The 20,296-nt window shown below is 43.6% G+C and overlaps 1 protein-coding gene across 1 annotated transcript in view; it reads right to left on the bottom strand.

Annotated features, from left to right (window-relative positions):
* mtcl2 (microtubule crosslinking factor 2) overlaps positions 1-20,296 on the bottom strand; it is a 304,621-nt gene that overhangs the window by 79,725 nt on the left and 204,600 nt on the right. The window contains exon 5 of the mRNA XM_083769352.1: positions 8,236-8,385. Coding sequence (XP_083625478.1) covers positions 8,236-8,385 — 150 coding nt within the window. The remainder of the gene's footprint in view (positions 1-8,235; positions 8,386-20,296) is intronic.

Here is a 20,296-nt window from a genome sequence, read left to right as displayed (position 1 = left end):
GCGCCGCTCTAACCATCCAAGTCTGAAAGCACCTTTACAGTAATTCAATTAACACTGAATAAGGAGGGGAAGAAGAATACATGGATGGACTCGCGATCCAATATAAGTAAAGCAAAAGAGGTTTATGTATGTAGCCATATATGTATGTAGCCATATGGCCATATGTATGTAGCCATATGGCCATATGTATGTAGCCATATGTATGTAGCCATATGTAGCCATATGTATGTAGCCATATGTATGTAGCCATATGTATTTAGCCATTTGTATGTAGCCATATGTATGTAGCCATATGTACAGGTATGTAGCCATATATGACAATAGAGGAGCAGGTATTGGAGAATACAAATCACTTCACATACCTTGGAAGCATCATTCACCACGATGGGGGAGCTAGTAAAGACATTCAAAACCGGATCAACAAAGCATACACAACCTTCATAAGACTGAAACAAATCTGGAAATCAAAACAATACAGCACAAAAACAAATCTACGGATTTACCAAAGCTGCGTACTCTCAACACTACTATACGGTGCAGAATTCTGGAAAACGACAGAAAATGACATCCATAAACTATCCACCTTCCACACATCATGCCTGAGAAAGATCCTGCACATATTCTGGCCCAAGACCATCTCAAACAATAACCTCCTCAACATCACCCAACAAGACAACATGCACAGTATAATCAATGAACGTAGGTGGACCTGGATTGGCCATGTGCTCAGAATGGACATCAACGCAATACCAAGAGTCACATTACACTGGACTGGACCCCAGAAGGAAAGAGACAGAAAGGCAGGCCCAAAATGACATGGCGTAGGACGATGGAGAAGGAGCTCCAGCAACAACATCAGAGCTGGGGGACCATAGAGAAGATGGCCAAAAGTGGAGGAACTTTGTTGCTGCCCTATGCGCCCGCCGGCGTAATGGGGATAAGTATAAGTTTAAAAAATCACACCCGTGTGAACTGAGTGGTGCAACTCCCCCCCACCCCTCTCTCTCTCTCCCTCTCTATCTCATTAGCAGGCAACAGTGCAGCACTATCCCTCTCTCTGTTTCTGGCACAACAGCGCCCCTACTGGTACTCATAGTCATATACTGGTGCTCATTAACGTCACATGGACACATAGGTGAACACATAGGTGAACACGGACATTGCTGTTCCTTGGAGTGGTTGCACCACTCAAAAATATGTATGTAGCCATTTGGCCATATGTATGTAGCCATATGTATGTAGCCATATGTATGTAGCCATATGTATGTAGCCATATGCAAAGCCAGGAAGCCTGTGGAGAAAATAAGAGAGAGGGAGAGAGAGATAGAGAGATAGAGAGAGAGAGAGAGAGAGAGAGAGAGAGAGAGAGAGAGAGAGAGAGAGAGAGACAGACAGACAGACAGACAGAGAGACCCTACATGGACGTACTCCAACATGGCCTGGGTTCAAATCACAGTCAATGCCATCCTGCTGTTCTACTCCCCCCCCCCACAGGGCCCACACACACACACACACACACACACACACACACACACACACACACACACACACAGTACACATGCATGTACAACCACATTATGTACACATACAGAACAGAGACACACATGCATGTGATTTTTTTTGTGCGCCATGTTTTTGGAAACGGCAGACAGAGGTTACACAAACTGACACACTCGCGAGTGCACGCATGCATGCGTACGCACGGCCGCGCGCGCACACACGCGCATGGACACACGCACGCACGCACGCACGCACACACATCACTACGTCCTCTAATCCCAGCTCCACATGCCCCAGCCCTCTCCAAACAATGGACAGCTTCCTGAAAGTCAGAAATAACAGGGAACAGTATTTCCTTCAGACATAATGAGGGATAGAGAGAGAGAGAGAGAGAGAGAGTGCAATAGAGTGGAGGAGTGACAGACGAAAGGGCAGAGAGAGACAAAGAGTGAAGGAGAGAGAGAGACACATGAGGGAAGGAGAGAGAGACTATATATATATAGGCTCTGTCCCTTGTGAGAAGGAGCTGAAATGCTTTCTTGACAGTATATTATGCAAAGTGAGATGGGGGGGGGGGGGGCAGGTAGAGACAGAAAGTAGCATCATGAAAACAGCTCTATTTGTGCAGAGCTGACCTTTTCACCCCAATGGAACCATTTTAAATGGCCATGTTCAAGAACACACACACACACGCACGCACGCTTGCACGCACACACGCACGCACACACACGCACACATGCACAGTGCACATGCATGCGACACACACCCTGTAACCAATATACCACTTGAATGACCTTCAATAGAACTATGGGAGTATCAAGAGATAGGCGAGTGTGTGTGTGTGCGTGTTTGTGTGCATGTGTGTGTGTGTGTGTGTGTGTGTGTGTGTGTGTGCACACATGCGTGTGTGTGCGTGCGTGCGTGCTATATACTGTATACCTGTGTAACAAAGACACAAAGACCTAGAGAGAACAATGAGGGATAGAAGAGAGATGGACAGAGGGATGAGGTATAGAGAGAAGAGAGAGAATAACGGGAGAGAGAGAGAGAGAGAGAGAGAGAGAGAGAGAGAGAGAGAGAGAGAGAGAGAGGGAACAAAATGGAGGATTAGAGAGACGTCCTGCAGAGATGTTCCCTCCAGTCATTCTCATTGAGGATTTTTTTGTCCGTTTTCCACCTCCATTCAAGACACCTCATGATGCACACCTCCTCTCCTCTCTCCTCCCCTCCCTCCCTCCCTTTTCCTCTCTCCTAGTCCTCTCCCATTGTTCTTTATTTCTCTCATACACACACACACACACACACACACACACACACACACACACACACACACACACACACACACACACACACACACACACACACACACACACACACACACTTGTTCTCCTTGTCTATATTTCAAAATGTTCTCCTCTATCTTCTCTGTCTCTTCTAACTGATTTTAGACTTGGTTGTAAGTGCTAGTGAGCACAAAGAATTGTCGATCTACAAGCTCACAAACAATGCATCGCTCGCTGTGTGAGTATGCAGATCTGCTATTTTTGTGATGCGCAAAACCAGCACGCGCAACGAGGTATCAAATGCCTTTGATTGTTTCACACCTCTTCCTCCGAATGCCTTTCTTTGCCCTTTCAGGTCTTCTGTTCCAATGGCCATCCATCCTCACTCCATCCTTTCTATACCTGTATTGTGGCTGCTCTGGTCACCTTGAAAGGGTTAACACAGCTGCTAGAGTCTTAATGCCAGTGGCTAATAATATAATGCATAGATCAACGTTATCAAGGTTATAGCTACAGTACATACATGTACATACACGCACACACACACATCTGTGGATGAGACGGACGGACAGACACACACACACACACACACACACACACACACACACAAAGGTGGAAAAATCCCACCAGCCACCACCCAGATATTGCTGCAGTCTAGTCTGCAGCTATAGCAGACAGTTGGACAGGTAATTAGACATGCAGGCACCACGCAGCAAAACATATATATCTGTTTCTAAACATAATGCACATTATGGTTATCCTAGAATGCCTTTCAAAGGCATTCTCTCCTTTGTTTCAACCCCCAGTGCTCGATGCCTCCACACCTTCATCCAACCAAGCACTCTCTCTCTCAGTCTGTTCTTCATCCAACTCCACCCCTTTATCTCCCTATAGCCAATCCCAGCTCCTCACCTTCAGAGGTTAAACAGCTGGAGTGGATCAATTATCAATGAATGGAGAGAGAGAGAGAGAGAGAGAGAGAGAGAGAGAGAGAAGGAGGCGGAGAGAAAGAAGGGGTTAAGGAACCGAGACAGAGGAGGCAGAGAGAAGGAGAGAGACGGGGGCGAAGGAAGGATGTGAGGAGCTAAAGGAGAGACTGCGAGGAGAGAGGGAGGGAGAGTTGGGGGGGGGGGGGTTGCTCGTGGGGAGGAGGAGATTAGAAAGAGAGACCTGCTGGGAGAAGTACAACAGTGTGCAAACACAGCAGCAAAGATCCGTGAGCTGTTGTGACAGGAGAGGGATGTCCAGCTTGAATACGACCGCCTTAAAGACTGCTAATCATAATGTGTACTTGATCTGCAGCCTTTCTGTACACTGAACTACTGTACAGTACATACAGTCCAAGCAGTGCCAGTACCATATTAATACATTTGGAAATTTGCTGCTATATTTTTCTCCTTTTTACATGTTTAACCTTGTGTACAGGATATATATTTTCCATCAGCCAAAGCAAAATTGCTTGGCTTGTAATTTTTAACTTAGTTCATTTAAGTTAATCACTTAGTTAATTCATTCATTCATTCATTTATTGTTTTGTATTATATATATTTGTTACTATACTCATACATTTCCTTATTCTAGTGGCTTACAGTATATCCTTGATTGTTTGTTTCTTGTTTGTTTTATTTGACACTTGCTTTGGCAATGAAAACCTATGTTTCCCCACGCCAATAAAGACAAGAGGGGTGGGACGAAGCTAAGGAATGAGAAAGGGGAGAGGGATGGCAAGTTTAGGAGAGGATAAAGAAAATCCCTTCATCAGCATTCCTCTTCACCTCAACTGGAGCAAACGGAGAGAGGGAGGTGGGGAGGATAAACAGATAGAGAACGGCGTGCTGTGGAGGAGAGAACGGTTGGAGCGGGAGGTGCAAGCTGAGGGAAAGCTGACGTGTATGTGTGAAAGAAGGCATGAAAGAGGAATGAGAAAGGGGAGGGAGGAGACAGAGGGAGGCAGCATTCCTTCTTCCAGTGTCCACCTCCACTGTGAAACGACATGTCTGTCAGTCTATCAATGCAGTTAACAATAAGCTAACAGCAATGTGCTAATATATGCATACAGCTAACAATGTGTTAACAGCTACAATGTGCTAATAGAAGCATTAGCAAGGCCATGCAAATAACAACTCCCCCATACAGATACTAAACAGCATGCTATAGTTGTTTCCTGCACAACAATGATACGTATCCTGTTTGTTTGAAGCACGTTAGGGACTAGGCAGTGAGTTTGTCTTTGTTCTTTGATGAAGTGTCCACTCAAAGAAGTCTTGCAAAAGCTGCAAATACCAAATGTTCCACGGTTCACAGTGATATATTGAGCCTGTCAGCCTGATAGAAGCACAGTGGTCAAAGCCTTTGTGGATCGCTCTCGTCTCCCGATTTTGTACAAGCATATCTAAAAATATCATGTCTAAAATCAGTACCTATACGAACAGATAACATAAAAACAGAACAGTGTATGTGTAATACATGTCCATGTCCGCCACTTTTAGAATGAGTGGCCCAGGAAATAATTCCCCATTCATTTTCCCCACAGGCTTTTCAAAAAGTATTTATTTAAAGATGTTTATGCCGCGGACAAAGCCAACTCGAGTTGTGACACAATGTTTTGGGCTGATCAAATAATTAGTAAGAAGAACATAAAGGCAGGGTACAACACTTTTTGTTTTGTTTTTCTTCTTACTAATTATTTGATTGGCCCAAAACATTGTGTTTATTGTCATGATTTGTCACAACTCCAGTTGGCTTTGTCCAACGTAAACGTCTTTAAATAGATACTTTTTGAAAAGACTATGGGGAAAATGAATGGGGAATTATTTCCTGGGCCACTCATCGTTCTAAAAGGGGGCGGGACTGCGACGCTCTATAGAGACTTGACCCAGTAGATGAGAAACTTCTCTCATCTATTTACACCTAGCAGACTTAACTGCATAAAATATCACTTCCACTTGATACCACTGCCTCTCTCAGCCGCCCAATCACAATCAATAATTAACACACCACACCACCTTTTATTCACCCAGACATGATCTGCCCCATCTGTTTAATTCTGTTTATTTTCTCTCTCTAAACAGTGTTGCCTGACTGGCTGTCTTCTGTATTACTGTGTGTTTAGTTTTAGTTTTTATTTGTATGACTACTACTAGAAATCTTTCTCGTTCTGTGAGTTGGTGCTCAATTATTTTGTTTATAAAAGCTACAAACAGAAGACTGAGACATTCCTCTCTCGATGACCAAATACACTCTTTCTCACTCTAGCAAACACAAAGTGTGTCAGCTATGTGAAGAATGTGAAGGCCCTTGCACTAGCTTAGAGAGAGCCACCGATCAAAAAGTCCCAAACGTTGTTATCAAGACCTCGCCATGATGTGGTAAACAACACAAACAATCTGCCATTTTGGTTATTACACTCATTCGGTAAATTAATAAGCAGTCAGAAGCTATACGTTACCAACCGAAGCAGCCAGGCAGAAAGCCATCACGCCTGTCAGCTGTCTAATCAGTATGCTAGCCAAGCACTCAGTAAAAGGTTTAAACACCTCGCAAAGCATTACCTTGAGCAATATCGTCATCCAATAAGTCAATAAGACAACAATACTGCAAGCTTTAAAATCAGCGAGCCAGCAACAAATCTACCATAAAGCCAGTTAGTAGGCCATGGCAGGGAATGAATAAGGCATCTTTTGATCCAGCTGTCAAAAGCTGTTAGTACCAAGGTGTTCTTCTGCAGGGAAATCAATTGCTCATGTGAATTATTACAATAAAGTATGCGATGACTTATGAGAGTAAATTCACAAACAGGCTGACGAGAATAGCCCAGACACGGAGAAAGCTCCACGTCATCCCCCACACAGCTACCCAGCCATCGATCCGTCCGTCCGGCACTGCCCCACATCAGAGGCCTGGTACAAGGCCAAGGCTACAGCCATGAACACCTCTCCACTACATGGCAACCTCACACTCGCCTCACCTCCCTCCATCAAACTGTACTCCATGTAGGAACAGAAAGGGAGGGGAGGGCGCAAGAGAAAGAGGGAGAGGATGAAACAGAGGAGGAAAGAGAGACTACAGAGAGAAAGGGAGGGAGAAAGAAACAGATGGCTAGAGAGAAGTGAGAGAGAGAGAGAGAGAGAGAGAGAGAGAGAGAGAGAGAGAGAGAAAAGGAAACAGGAAGTACAGATGAGGCCATTTTATGATGTTCATTCAGATGATTCAGCTCAGGATGACAGCAGAGAAACAAACAACAGAAAGTTCTAGTTCTGCTCTGAGCAAAACATTGATTTAATTAATTTGCTTCCTTCAGAGCAAAGCAGCAACGTCATCTTCCTTTTTTTAAACCACTTATCTTGGGCATATAGGCAATATTTATACAATACTCAAACTTTTCCAGCAATTTCCAACAAGATTACAGTGGTGGATCCTGCTGTGGTTTTCTATTTCAGCTTGGCAACGCAGACTGTGTTTCAGAGATTACAATGCAGACGAGTTCAATAAACAGTGTCTAAATGTCAAGCGCCTGTCTGGAAAACCAGCCGTGCTAATTAGGCCCCAGCCAAAACAGAAGTGTCCATGGGAACTTAAATCAAATCTGCCTGTCAAAACATGGAGCATTCGTTGAATTATTGGGTAACAACAATACAATGGCTGTAAAACCACTGACAACACTATAAACAGTGTTGTAGTCCCCAGTGCTGCAGTCTGACTTGTGGCTTGTTCTCCAAATCCACCTAAATCAACTAGTTTATCCCAGAGAGGGTTTGGTATGGTGCAGAATAGAAGGTCAGTATCACCCCGTCTCTGGTCAACCTGCTGGTGAAGGCCTTTCACTACCAGGTGAACATGCAAAAAAGCACGATATGGCACAGTTTCAATATCATCATCATACTATAATTCAATCAATGTCTGTCTGTCTGAATGTGTGTCTGTGTGTCACTGTGACTGCCGTAGCTCCTCACTGCCTGCACCAATCGCTCCCACTTTTCACACAGGCATTGACCATAATAATATGGAGGGCGTAACAAAGCCCTTTTTTCTATTTGACACATTAATGATTAATAATGAATTTATTAGTGAATTAAAAATGCGAAAACGCACTCAGGGCGCAGTAAATATCTCACAACGGGTAAGGGCTAGTCCTACCTAATTTAACCATACGAGAGCTGGCGTCCATATTCTGAACAGTCGAACGAGTCTGCGGAAATAGCAGATCAGATCTACAAGCTGACAATGCATTGAAGGGGACACGCCGCGAGCTTGTAGATCGGCTATTTTCCAGTAAAGATATTTCATGCAGAGGGGAAAAGGAGGAGGCCTAGTGTAGATCCCTTGGGGACTATAAGTACACAGGGTTTAAGTGGTGAACTCCTGTTCAGCTCAATCTCTCACAACAACCACACTAGGTGATCTTGGCCCAGCCCGGCCCAACATGGTACAGCATGGTGCGGTGTTATCCTACCTTATCAATCTCCTGTTGTAGGACCTGTTTGGCGACCTCCAGGTCCTGCAGACGGACCCTCAGCTCCTCGTTCTCCTGATCCAGACGGCCACGCTTCTTCTCCGTGCTGTCCAGCTCACTGTGGAGTCGAATGGACACATCCTTGGCCACCTGGGAGGGCCAGATAGAAGGTCAATTCACCCGAAACAAGTAATATGACATAACTTAATGAAACCCATCCACTATCCACTATTTTTCTTTCACAATATAAGTAAGATGAGATTCTTCTGCTTTTCTATGCAGATTGGACAGTTATCACCCACTCACCCACAGTGACCAGCAGTTGGTACATATTGTGTCTACTCTACCATAGTAGAAACATTCGGTGTCAGTTGAAATGAAACCTGTGGCGGTGGTTTAGTCCTGGTGTTAGTGTGCAGTTAGTATCCATTCATACAGATACTGTACTACTACGCTCAAGTGGGTAGAGAGGCCGTGTAGAAATTGGAAGCTTGTCGGTTTTACTGTTTTTACAGTGTACTCAGTGCTGCAGTTGAGTTCCTTGAAAAAATAATTTAGCATAAAGCAAGTGGTGAGAGCGACACAAGGCTTGACTAAACCAGACACTGACCTTGATGGATGAGAGGTCTGTCACTCCTGATACTGCCTCACATTAAGCAGAAAGGATATCAAAAGCGCTCCTATACAGGAAGTAATCTTTAACAACCTTGTGAGACAGACCTCTTATGAAAGTCTAATCAGTCTCCTCCCCGCCCACCCGCTCCCCGAGGGCCTTGACTTCATTAAAAGTTGCTGATGTCAAAGTGTCAAACACGACCAAGGTCATGTCAAGCCATAACCTCGGATGTGCACTGTAAAAGTCAGAGTGTTAATGTTAAAGGGCCTGCCTCGCTGACATAAATTCATGGATGTCACAAAACTTCCCACGGGTGAACACAGATAAGACTGAGATTGTTCTCATGAAAAAAAAAAACATACTGTAGGTGTCATCTTTGACTCAGATCTCACATTAAAAGTAAAAAAAGTCGTCCAAAAATAACATTAAGTCAGTATTGCAAAAATCAAGTCCGTCCTGTCATTTGCATAACTGTGTTGCGTATGTTTATATCCGTTTATTTGTTGATATCTGCACTGAGATCAAACCAGACCTTTTGGTCTCCTTTTTAGTTTGCGAAAATGTGTTTTATTGATTCTCAGAACTAACTTACTAACAGTGTTAAAATGTGTGTTTTATTTTACTTTACTTATATTATATATTATGCTCTGTTCAGCACTTTGACAATCATGTTTTAAAAAGTGCTATGAAAATAAAATAATAAGAGTGTATGAACATAACCAAATGGACCCGTAATGGTGTGCATTTGTACACTCAGAGTTTACAAATGTATATAAGTATATGTATAACACTGTGAGACAGAACCCATATTGAACAGTTGCCGTACAGTGTGTAAGGGATAATCCACAATGAACCATGCAGTTATGGAAATAATTATGCACAACGGCGAGGCTAATTACGCATGCAATGTGGCAATAGAATAGAACATTTGTGTTTGCACATTATTCATCAACCTGGGAATACATATTATCTTACCACTCCAGTAAGTGGGAGAAGCCCAGATATGACCAGACATTATTTCAATAGTCACAACCGTTACAATAAAAACAACACATTCTGTGTCCCCCAAAGGGTTGGACATTATACTGAAATGTTACGGACAGGCTGTATCTAACATTACCATTATTACAGTGTAATGTTTATTATGCATATATTCATAAGGGTGATGAGACAGCAGCCATGCTGTTATCTGAAAATAATGCACACCCTCCAGCCAAACAAAACTGATTAATATATGTGGCATGGTATCATAAAAAGTATATTAGCAAGTGCATTTCTCATTTTCATTAAAGCCTCGATGCGCGTTTACAAAATGACACGGAAACTAGGTCAAATGTATTGTGTGCATTCCAATTGCTGGATGTATTAGTTACTGTCTATTGCTAGTTTTGTGATTGAGTGTCAAACAAAGCCAGCATTCCTTCAAATCAAAACGTGGAGAATGGGACAAGACACAGTGGGAAGTTCACTTCCTTTTGAATGTGACCGCGCTGCGTTGCGTGACTGCGTTAAAATTGCCCCGGTTCGTTTTTTGACGCACGCGACGGAGACGCAATGCTCCCGGTGGAGCCCCGCCGTAAGCCAGCTAAAGGATAATTGCGAACGCAGTGATTGCGAACGCACTGAGCACTAACTATGAGACCCTGCAGATCATGTCTGTGTGTCCGTGTGTCTGTCCCGCTGTTACACCACCCGCCCGCCACCAGAGGGCGCAGCTGTATCACACAAAACACACACACACACACACACACACACACACACACACCACACACACACACACACACACACACACACACACACACACACAACTTAAAAAAACTTAACTTAAAAAAAAACTTAACTTAAAATGAAAAAGAAAAAACTTTACTTAAAAAAAAACTTTAAAAACACTTAAAGGACAACTTTAGTTTTTTTCAACCAAGGTTCATGTTTTAGGTTATTAGAGAAACTAAAAGGTGAGTGTTAATTTTCTTTCATTTGCTGCTTTCTTTCGTTTTGGGGATTTTAGCAGTTTTTGACAGGGGGGCGGGGGCATTCGAGCATGGGGCTAAATATGTATTTTTTTTACAAAATATTATGGTGATTTATTTTTTTATTATTTACTATAGTCCTAATAAACCCCAAGAAATTACATCTGGCCACAAAAGATCACAGGATCAATTGAATGTGTCAAACTGACATATTGAGCCTATACACACAGTAGAAGCCTTCCCCCAGTAGGCTATACCTTCACATTCCGTAGATCATGTGATCTTCTGTGGCCAGATGTAATTTCCTGGGGTTTATTAGGACTATAGTAAATAATAAATAAATAAATCACCATCAAATTTGGTAAAAAAATACATATTTAGCCCCATGCTCGAATGCCCCCGCCCCCCTGTCAAAAATAGCTAAAATTCCTAAAACGAAAGAAAGCAGCAAATGAAAGAAAATGAACACTCACCTTTTAGTTTCTCTAATAACATCCTAAAACATGAACCTTGGTTGAAAAAAACTAAAGTTGTCCTTTAACTTCAAAAAACTTAACTTAAAAATAAAATCTTAAAAAAACACAAAAAACTTAACTTAAAAATAAAATCTTAAACTTAAAAAAACACAAAAAAACTTAACTTAGAAATAAAATCTTAAAAAAACAAAAAAGAGAACTTTAAAAAGAAAACAATTACAAAAATGTATGTTGTGTTTGTGTGTGTGTGTGTAGGGCAGGCACACACGGACACTCACGTGAGTGCATGTGGTGTGTACAGTATGCGACAGCCTATGAACACAATACATTATTTATAGTACGCAACATGGAGCATTTAATTTGGAAATCAGGTGAGAGAAACACCCTACAGCAGCTGGTTATCTTTGTGTCCATTACCTAGATACCCAGTGAGTGGATAATGAAGACCATAACAGCACAGAGGAGAGGGCTCCAGTGCATTGAGTGGATAATGAAGACCATAACAGCACAGAGGAGAGGGCTCCAGTGCACAGTCTGCACACTCTGTGCAAAATGAGAGCACAGGCCTCAACATCCGTGAAGGGAAAAACTCAATGGTCCTCAAGGTCAACACAACACATGAAGATGACTTTGTGCAAGGAGGGAACAGCACTCGGGGACGTGGAAGGTCCTCATTTACTTAGGCAATGTCATTGACAGGCAAAGTGGCATGGATGTAGATTTCAGAGCCAGGATTTGCAAGGCAATGGCTGCATTCAGCCAAAACGAAGAACATCTGCAAATAAATCAGCCAGCAGACTTACACTGGGCACAATATACAAATATAATTTGGGGGAAGTAGCGGTATTTAGACGTTTTACAAATCTGTTTACGTTCTCTGTGAATGAAACAAGTGTTGTGATTGGTCAAAACAATATTGTATCTGGGGGAAATACATCTGACGGATGTTCTGTCCCAACATATCCGCCTCTATGCACTCTCTGCCTTATATTGTGACCAGGCTTTTCACTTTGCAGATGAGTAAGGCTGGGACCGAGGCTACAGCCGACTAGGCTCTGACTTTTTAGCTCCAACATCAATCCTGTACTAACTTTAACGATCAGTGACGTGGAGGACAACCCAGAGGATGTAACTACACAGCATCCACTGGCCACAATATAATGATCTCTGGCAGAGAACCGGTCTACCACCTGTTGTGTACAGTAGATCAAGAGAAGAAGATGGGGACACACCCTGTCAATCACCAGGCAAGCCCATTGATGGAACCCGCGAAAAGCCCAAGAAGGAGAGGCAGGCCCACGGACGCCTGCCACAGGGACCTTCAGGAGGACATTAAGGAGAGTGGGCTGACATGTTAACAGCTGTAAATAAAAACCCAGGGGAGGAGACTGTGGTGGCCTATACTGCATGAAGTATAAGTACTGAACTGAAGTGCCTTTCACACATGCACTGTAACATGGCCATAGTTGAATGGGGTAGAGACGCCACTTGGGAAGCAGAAGGCATCGGGTTCAATTCCTGTGCCCCGGCAATGTGTCCAAGTGTCGCTGAGCATCACACTTAAGCCCTAACAGCTCACCGAGCTCTGTGCAAATGACGTTCACAGCTCCTAGTAGTTATAGGATGGGTAAATGCAGAGGACACATTTCATGTATACCTGTATGTGACAGAAAACCCAGTGGGTAGTGAAGACCAAAGTATTCATATGGAAATTATCCAGACTCTGTACAGTATGCACACAAATGTCCGACTCTGTAGGATTACGTGCGTATATACGTGCGCGCGTGCCTGCGTGTGTGCATATGAATGTGAATTCTTATAACGGGGCCTTGTGCTCATACAATTTGTAACGGTTTATTTGTCCATGATATTGTGTGTGTGTGTGTGTGTGTGTGTGTGTCGGTGTGTGTGCGCGCGTGCCAGTGTGCAGCTGGGCACACAATGCCCCTCTGTCCTTCACCACTTTTACGCCAACCGGCGTCTCCCGGTGCCCCACCACGCTCCAATTGAGACCGCACTTTGTTTGTTGTCCTTTAATTTACATCTCTCCCCTCCCTGAAACCCACTGTCTCCATTTCTCTTCTCTAACGTTTTTACCTCTCCCCATTTTTCTCATAATCCTTCGTTAAGATTGGTGATTATTATTCTCTATTCTCTCACAGATTCAGTCCTTCATGGCTCGTTATTCCTCTCTCTCTCTCTCTCTCTCTCATGCCAACAGTCTCACGCACGCGCACGCACGCACGCACGCACGCACGCACGCACGCACGCACGCACGCACGCACGCACGCACGCACGCACGCACGCACGCACGCACGCACGCACGCACACACACACACACACACACACACACACACACACACACACACACACACACACACACACACACACACACACACACACACACACACACACACACACACACACACACACACACACACACACACACACACACTCACTCACTCACTCACTCACTCACTCACTCACTCACTCACTCACTCACTCACTCACTCACTCACTCACTCACTCACTCACTCACTCACTCACTCACTCACTCACTCACTCACTCACTCACTCACTCACTCACTCACTCCTCCTGTATTACAAGAAGATTGACTTTGGGAGACTGGATGGTAGAATGGGTGAATGTTTATTTATTTTGTTCATTTCCTCTTTCTTCACCCCTTTTGTGTTTCTTCGCTGCCTTCCTTCTTTCTTTTCACCCACTTGCTTTCTCTCTCTCTCTCTCTCTCTCTCTCTCTCTCACACACACACACACACATACATGTATACAAATGCACGCACGCACGTACAGTAAATCCCTGTTGTCTGCTGGCTGAGAGATGCCATTGCTTTACAGTTACTTGGCTCATGGGGGTTCATTCTTAATGACCATTGGCAGAAGGCTCTCAGCGCTTTATGTGTATTGACTGTGGTGTGTCAGCGCTACATAGTGACTGATTCATGTTGTGTGTTTAATGCTGGTTGGTTGGCGTTCGTGAATCGTTAAGTGTTTCTTAACAGGCTGTTAATACAACTGCAATTTTACTGCTTTTATGTGCCCCTCCCCTCCACCACCCTTCCGCCATTCTGTTCGATTCTCCTCTCATTCTCTGCAATAGACACTCTCCTCCTTCTTGCTTTAGTGCATACTCACATCTATCTCTTATTCTACACTATTCTCCTCGTCTTTTCACTCTTACTTCACTTCTTTAGGGCTGTAACTATTGATTATGTTTTTGTAATTATATTGATTACTCCTTCAATCCATTGAATTGAGAAAACATTTCATACATAAACAACTCAACGTGAACAATTTCGATAGATTAATTTCGAATTAAGCCCTATTTTATACTTAGCAGATCTACAAGATCACAACGCCTTGGGCTTGTAGATTGCCTACTTTCACTACTTCAGAAAATTGTTTACTTAATCAAAATCCACAGTGGATGAAATTGATTAGTTAGTTGGATTAACTATTGCTCGTACGTATCTCCTCTGCTTCTCCAGCTCTACCAACTCTGTATATACTCTATGCAGTCCTCCTCCTAAACGTCACGCTATAGGACATGTCATTAACATTCAGTCGACTGGTCAGAGACCAGTAACACGGCTACGTATATAGGAGGTCATTAACATTCTAGCAGTGTGCTGCAAGAGAGGAATTCTGTGTGTGTGTGTGTGTGTGTGTGTGTGTGTGTCACTGTGTGTGTGTGTGTGTGTGCGTGTGTGTTTTGGTGTGAATGTAGGCTATATGTTAGAAACTCTAACACACTCTAGATTAAAATAGTTAAAAAGCGTGGGCAAAAAGCAGTAGACAACATCAGCAATAAAAAAATATACGCCACACAGGCACACACTGCCAACTTGCATGGTGTTTATTAACGAAGCAACCTTTTCGGTCATGTGGAGTTAGTAGACCTTGCTCAACTTTTCTCTTGGTCGTGGTAAGTTCACTCCCTAATGGCCTAAATTAGCCATTCACCACGTGTGACACACACACACACACACACACACACACACACACACACACACACACACACACACACACACACACACACACACACACACACACACACACACACACACACACACACACACACACACACACACACACACACACACACACAATACCTCACTCCAGACACACTGCACTGCAGATGAACTTGCCAAACGCAAACAGTAATATCTTTCAATCAGCAGCAGTTAGCCTTCAAAAGGACTCTTTCATGCGTTTTGTGTGTGTGCGTGTGTGTGTGTGCGTGCACGTGTGTGTGTGTGCACGTGTGTGTTAGGCTTGTTCCTCCTGTGATCCAGCCTGTCAGCACTTACAGTGAGTAGACCACACGTGCACGTGGTGGTGTGCCACACAAACACGCACGCACTCACACAACAACAGCTGGTTGTTCTGGTCTGTAACGGCAGTATCCAACGACTTTCCTCCCTGTAGATTTGTATCTCAATAGTTTTCTTTTTTTCCTTCCAAACAGCTAGTAAAACACAGCCTCCCCATGAAGGATAGTTCAGTCACGGGTAATAGGGTGGCTTGCTGCTGCTGCAGAAACACGGTCCCTGTGAACAAATGTTTAACAGCCACGGTGCAAACCTGCCCTGTCCTGTCAACATGTCCTTAAGCTGGGATATACTTCTCTAATCTCCCTTACACACTTAATCCCATCAACTACACATACACCTTTTCTATTAATACAAGTTGTTGGCCTTTCATGTTTAATTATATGTACACGAGTCATACAGACATGTAGCTCCTTGTCACATTACAAACAATGGTTTATGTCCCTGCCCTTGATAACTACAGTAGGATCTATTCTACGCTGTAAAATCCTGAGTGTGTCAGGTTCATTTTATACTCTCTATATATTTTGCAGTCACGTGACGTTGTGCGTTTGTGCCGTTTAATGAGCGGTGAAATGCTTACAAAGGAAGGAACCGTTGTATTGGAAATTTGACTGACTCGCTGTTCATCATAACAGAGGAGGAGGAGTATGTGCAGAATCAGCTGTTAGCTGAATACACAGACGTGGACTCGAGGAAATGTTCTTTCGTAAGCCTATACTGCAGCAGCGTTACTTAAGTTATGGGTCAGCTGCCAAAATTGGGTCAGTGCCTCGTTCAAAGCAGGTCCACACATGGGACTAGGGTTTGAGAATGTTTTGTTCTCTTATGTTGTCCTTATTTCTTGTGTCGTTTTGATGGTAAACCTATTCATTAGAGTCAGACCGATATATTGGTCTGGCCGATACATCGGCAATTCTTTTTACTTATTCTATTGACTTCATCAGCAATTACGTATGTGTCCTGATGTGTCTTGAGTGACAAAATATCAGTCAAAACACTTTCAAATTGGAGAGTATATTGTATATGGCATCTACTATTCATTACACTGTAGTTTATCATGTCTGTTTTTATTTTACCACAGTGAGATAAAAGTCTTCCGTTTAATCACGCACGCGCGCACACACGCACACGCACACACACACACACACACACACACACACACACACACACACACACGGTGTACATACTGTCACACAAACATTACAACCAAGCAATAGGAAGTATGGACACCCCCAGGGAAGAGGCTGAACTGCTGGAGATGGGTCTCTCATGGTTGCCAAAGACCGTGATAGGTGGAGGAACATTACCGATGCCTTATGCCCCATTGTTTGAATTTCTTTATTTGGAATACCCCTTGAGATACAATATCTCGTTTTCGAGAGGGTCCCATTGGTGGGCGAAGAGCATAAGTAAGTAAGTAATAGGAAGTATAACTGCATACTGCATAGTATGCACTTATTTTCCCAGTAGGCTCTGTGTCCCCTGTGGGTTCTGTCTCCCTCCTGGGGGATTCTGGGAAATAATATATCTCCCTGCCTCTTAAATGGTTGTCTTCTAATTGTGCTGAGCAGGGATTAATTATGTAGCAGAGCTTGAACACCAAGATCAAATATAACATTCAACACCTGTATTTATATATATATATAATGAATAAAATGTTCTCCTATCTATATTCATGAGCTGACCTACTGTTACTAATACTTCTGACACTGTACTATGGACGGAAGTCCGGATGGATGGATGGATAGCCAGTTGTGGAGGTGTAATCTCTGCATCAATTCCTCCAACAACTGCTATGCATTGTGGGAATGTATTAGATTCCATCAGCCTCTCTGTTTCTATAGATAGCTAGATTATAGCAAGTCTCACCACTGTTAACAGCTGTCATGCAAATGGCACCCGGCGCTTTCTGTCCGTCTCTCTCTTTCACACACATTTATATATAGGCAGGAAGCAGATTATGGATGATGTAACTTCCTGAAAGTGAGAGATTAGCGGATGAAGGTCAAAAAGGGCAACAGCATCCGTCCAGATCTCTGTTATTATGTTTCTGGGCTGGTAGGACTGGTACCGTTGATCTGACATTTGTAGGATCAAAGGAACAAGAACTCCCCCTGACCCATGGTACTCATTCCACTGGGCGATTGTGTGAGTGTTTGTGAATGTCGCACTGCATAACAACAACAGCTGATGAGCGACTACAGCACTGTTTCCTAAACAGTGGGTCAAAAAAAATACATGGGTCACGAGCAGTGTTGGGAGTAACTTGGCTTAGGAGGTAAAACAGGTCGTCCAATGATCCCTGCTGTCTACATGTCGAAGTGTCCTTAGGCAAGACACTGAACGCTACATTGCCTCCCATGAGTTGGTCGGTGTGAGCTCGCCACCATTGGTGTGTGAACGTGGGAAGTGAGGACGCTGGCGTCGACTGTTCGCCGCTTCACCTCCCAATGTATGAATGAATGAACCATTGTAAAGCGCTTTGAGCACTTGGAAAAGCACTATAAAAATGCAGTTCATTACTAACTAGTTACTTTACGTAACTTAACTACTTTTTGTGGTAACTATTAAGGTAACGAGTTACCCTTTCCCATGCAGTAATGCCATTATAGTTGCTGTGTTTTCAACGGGTGAGTTACCCACATTACATAATGTGATAAAAAAGAAGCGTAGTGCAGAGTCATATAAACTGACAGGGTGCGCTGAGTGCGCTCCCAGAGTGAAACACATTCCACATGAGAAAGAGAAAGTGGCTTTCACAGGGCATGACGTCATCATAACGATGATGATTGGTCAACATTCCATAAGTAAGGTAAGCCATTATCAGACACAGAGTTGGCCAGGTGGAACGCCTCTATAGCTCTATTATATTATATGGAAAGCCTTACAGTGAGGTGGAAAGTCTGGTGACACACACACACACACACACACACACAGTGGTAAAATGTAAACTGCGTATATATTTTGTGTTGTATTGTTCCACTACATTTCATAATGAAAATTGCCACAGAACACAAAAACCTTTATTTCTTTTATTGTTATGTCTTTTTTATAAAGTAAAGTAACTAGTTACTTTCATAATTTAGGAACTAGTAAAGTAACTAGTTACTTTTTTAGAGCAGTAACTATAACTAGTTACTTTTAAAAAGTAACTTGCCCACAAGTAAATACCTCTTTATTTTTGGTTTTCTACATTTTGTTTTTTATTCTTATTATCTCTAAAGACTTTCATGAGGTTTTCATGAGTTAAAAACCAATTATATTTATTATTATTAAAAGGTTTCAGAACCCCTGGACTACAGTACACCTATGTGACAGTGAGGGGAACCCCTGGACTACAGTATGTGACAGTGAGGGGAACCCCTGGACTACAGTATGTGACAGTGAGGGGAACCCCTGGACTACAGTATGTGACAGTGAGGGGAACCCCTGGACTACATGTGACAGTGAGGGGAACCCCTGGACTACAGTATGTGACAGTGAGGGGAACCCCTGGACTACAGTATGTGACAGTGAGGGGAACCCCTGGACTACATGTGACAGTGAGGGGAGCAACAGTGGAAACTAGAAAAAGTGCCCCTCGGGGCACAGGTCTCCACCAGGTCAGGTCGTGGCCTTCTGGTGGCGCTATAGGCCACCGTGAGGCTGATTTTGGGGAAAGAATTGTGGCATGTCGTCCTCGGCCTAGTGGAAACGTGCGTGTATAATTTCACGGAAAGTGCACACTGTGTTTGTGATTTGTGGCATTTTTTCGAAATGGACCAATCGTATGAGCTTTGGAAGCCAATCAGGATGGAAGATGGGAAATGGTGCCGCTCCGTGTTGATCACATGACTATGGAGATAGTGTATACCGAATTGTGTGATGTATGGATAAAACGTGTACGAGTAATGTACAGAAATGTGTTTTGCCTAAATCTGCCTCATGGTGGCGCTATAACAGGCCGTTAAAGAATATTTGGGGCAGAGGTTCGTCGTTGGCATCCAGGGAGTGTGTGTGCAAAGTTTGGCATGGATCGGGCCAACGAGCCAACGGAGATTAGCTGATAACGGACAGACGGAAGGACGGACGGACGGACGGACGGACGGAATGACACACACACGGACGGAGTGCTAAACATACTCTCCCCCCATGCCTTCGGCCTGGTGGAGACAATGAGGTGGTCAAATTGGTCAGTTGCTTGACACGTCAGTTACATAACCCAACATAGCCGTCCGTGTGAACCTCTTGAATAAATCTGCCCGAATTAACTTGCAACTACATAATTAGCAGTATTACAGCTAGTATTTGCCAGTGCATCTTGTCGTGTCATCATAGGTACATTTATAGCACAAGCAACACTATTAATACTGGAGTTAAGAGTGATACACACACATGGACACACACTTAGAACTCGTTAGGAGTGACGCATGCATGGAAACAACTTCCTACGGTCTGCCTGACACATAGAGCAGGTAGGAGGTTGTGTGTGTGTGTGTGTGTGTGTGTGTGTGTGTGTGTGTGTGTGTGTCTGTGTGTGTGTGTGTGTGTGTGCATGTGCATGTGCTTAATACAGTGAGAGACACACTGCACACAGAGTAATGGCCAGTCCCATAGCAGCATACAGCTGTATGTATCCTGATAAATGTGCCGGATACTGCTAT

The sequence above is a fragment of the Protomyctophum parallelum genome (genome assembly GCF_964188405.1).
Source record: "Protomyctophum parallelum genome assembly, chromosome: 7".
Classification (NCBI taxonomy): domain Eukaryota; kingdom Metazoa; phylum Chordata; class Actinopteri; order Myctophiformes; family Myctophidae; genus Protomyctophum; species Protomyctophum parallelum.
This window is presented reverse-complemented; position numbering and strand designations above follow the sequence as displayed.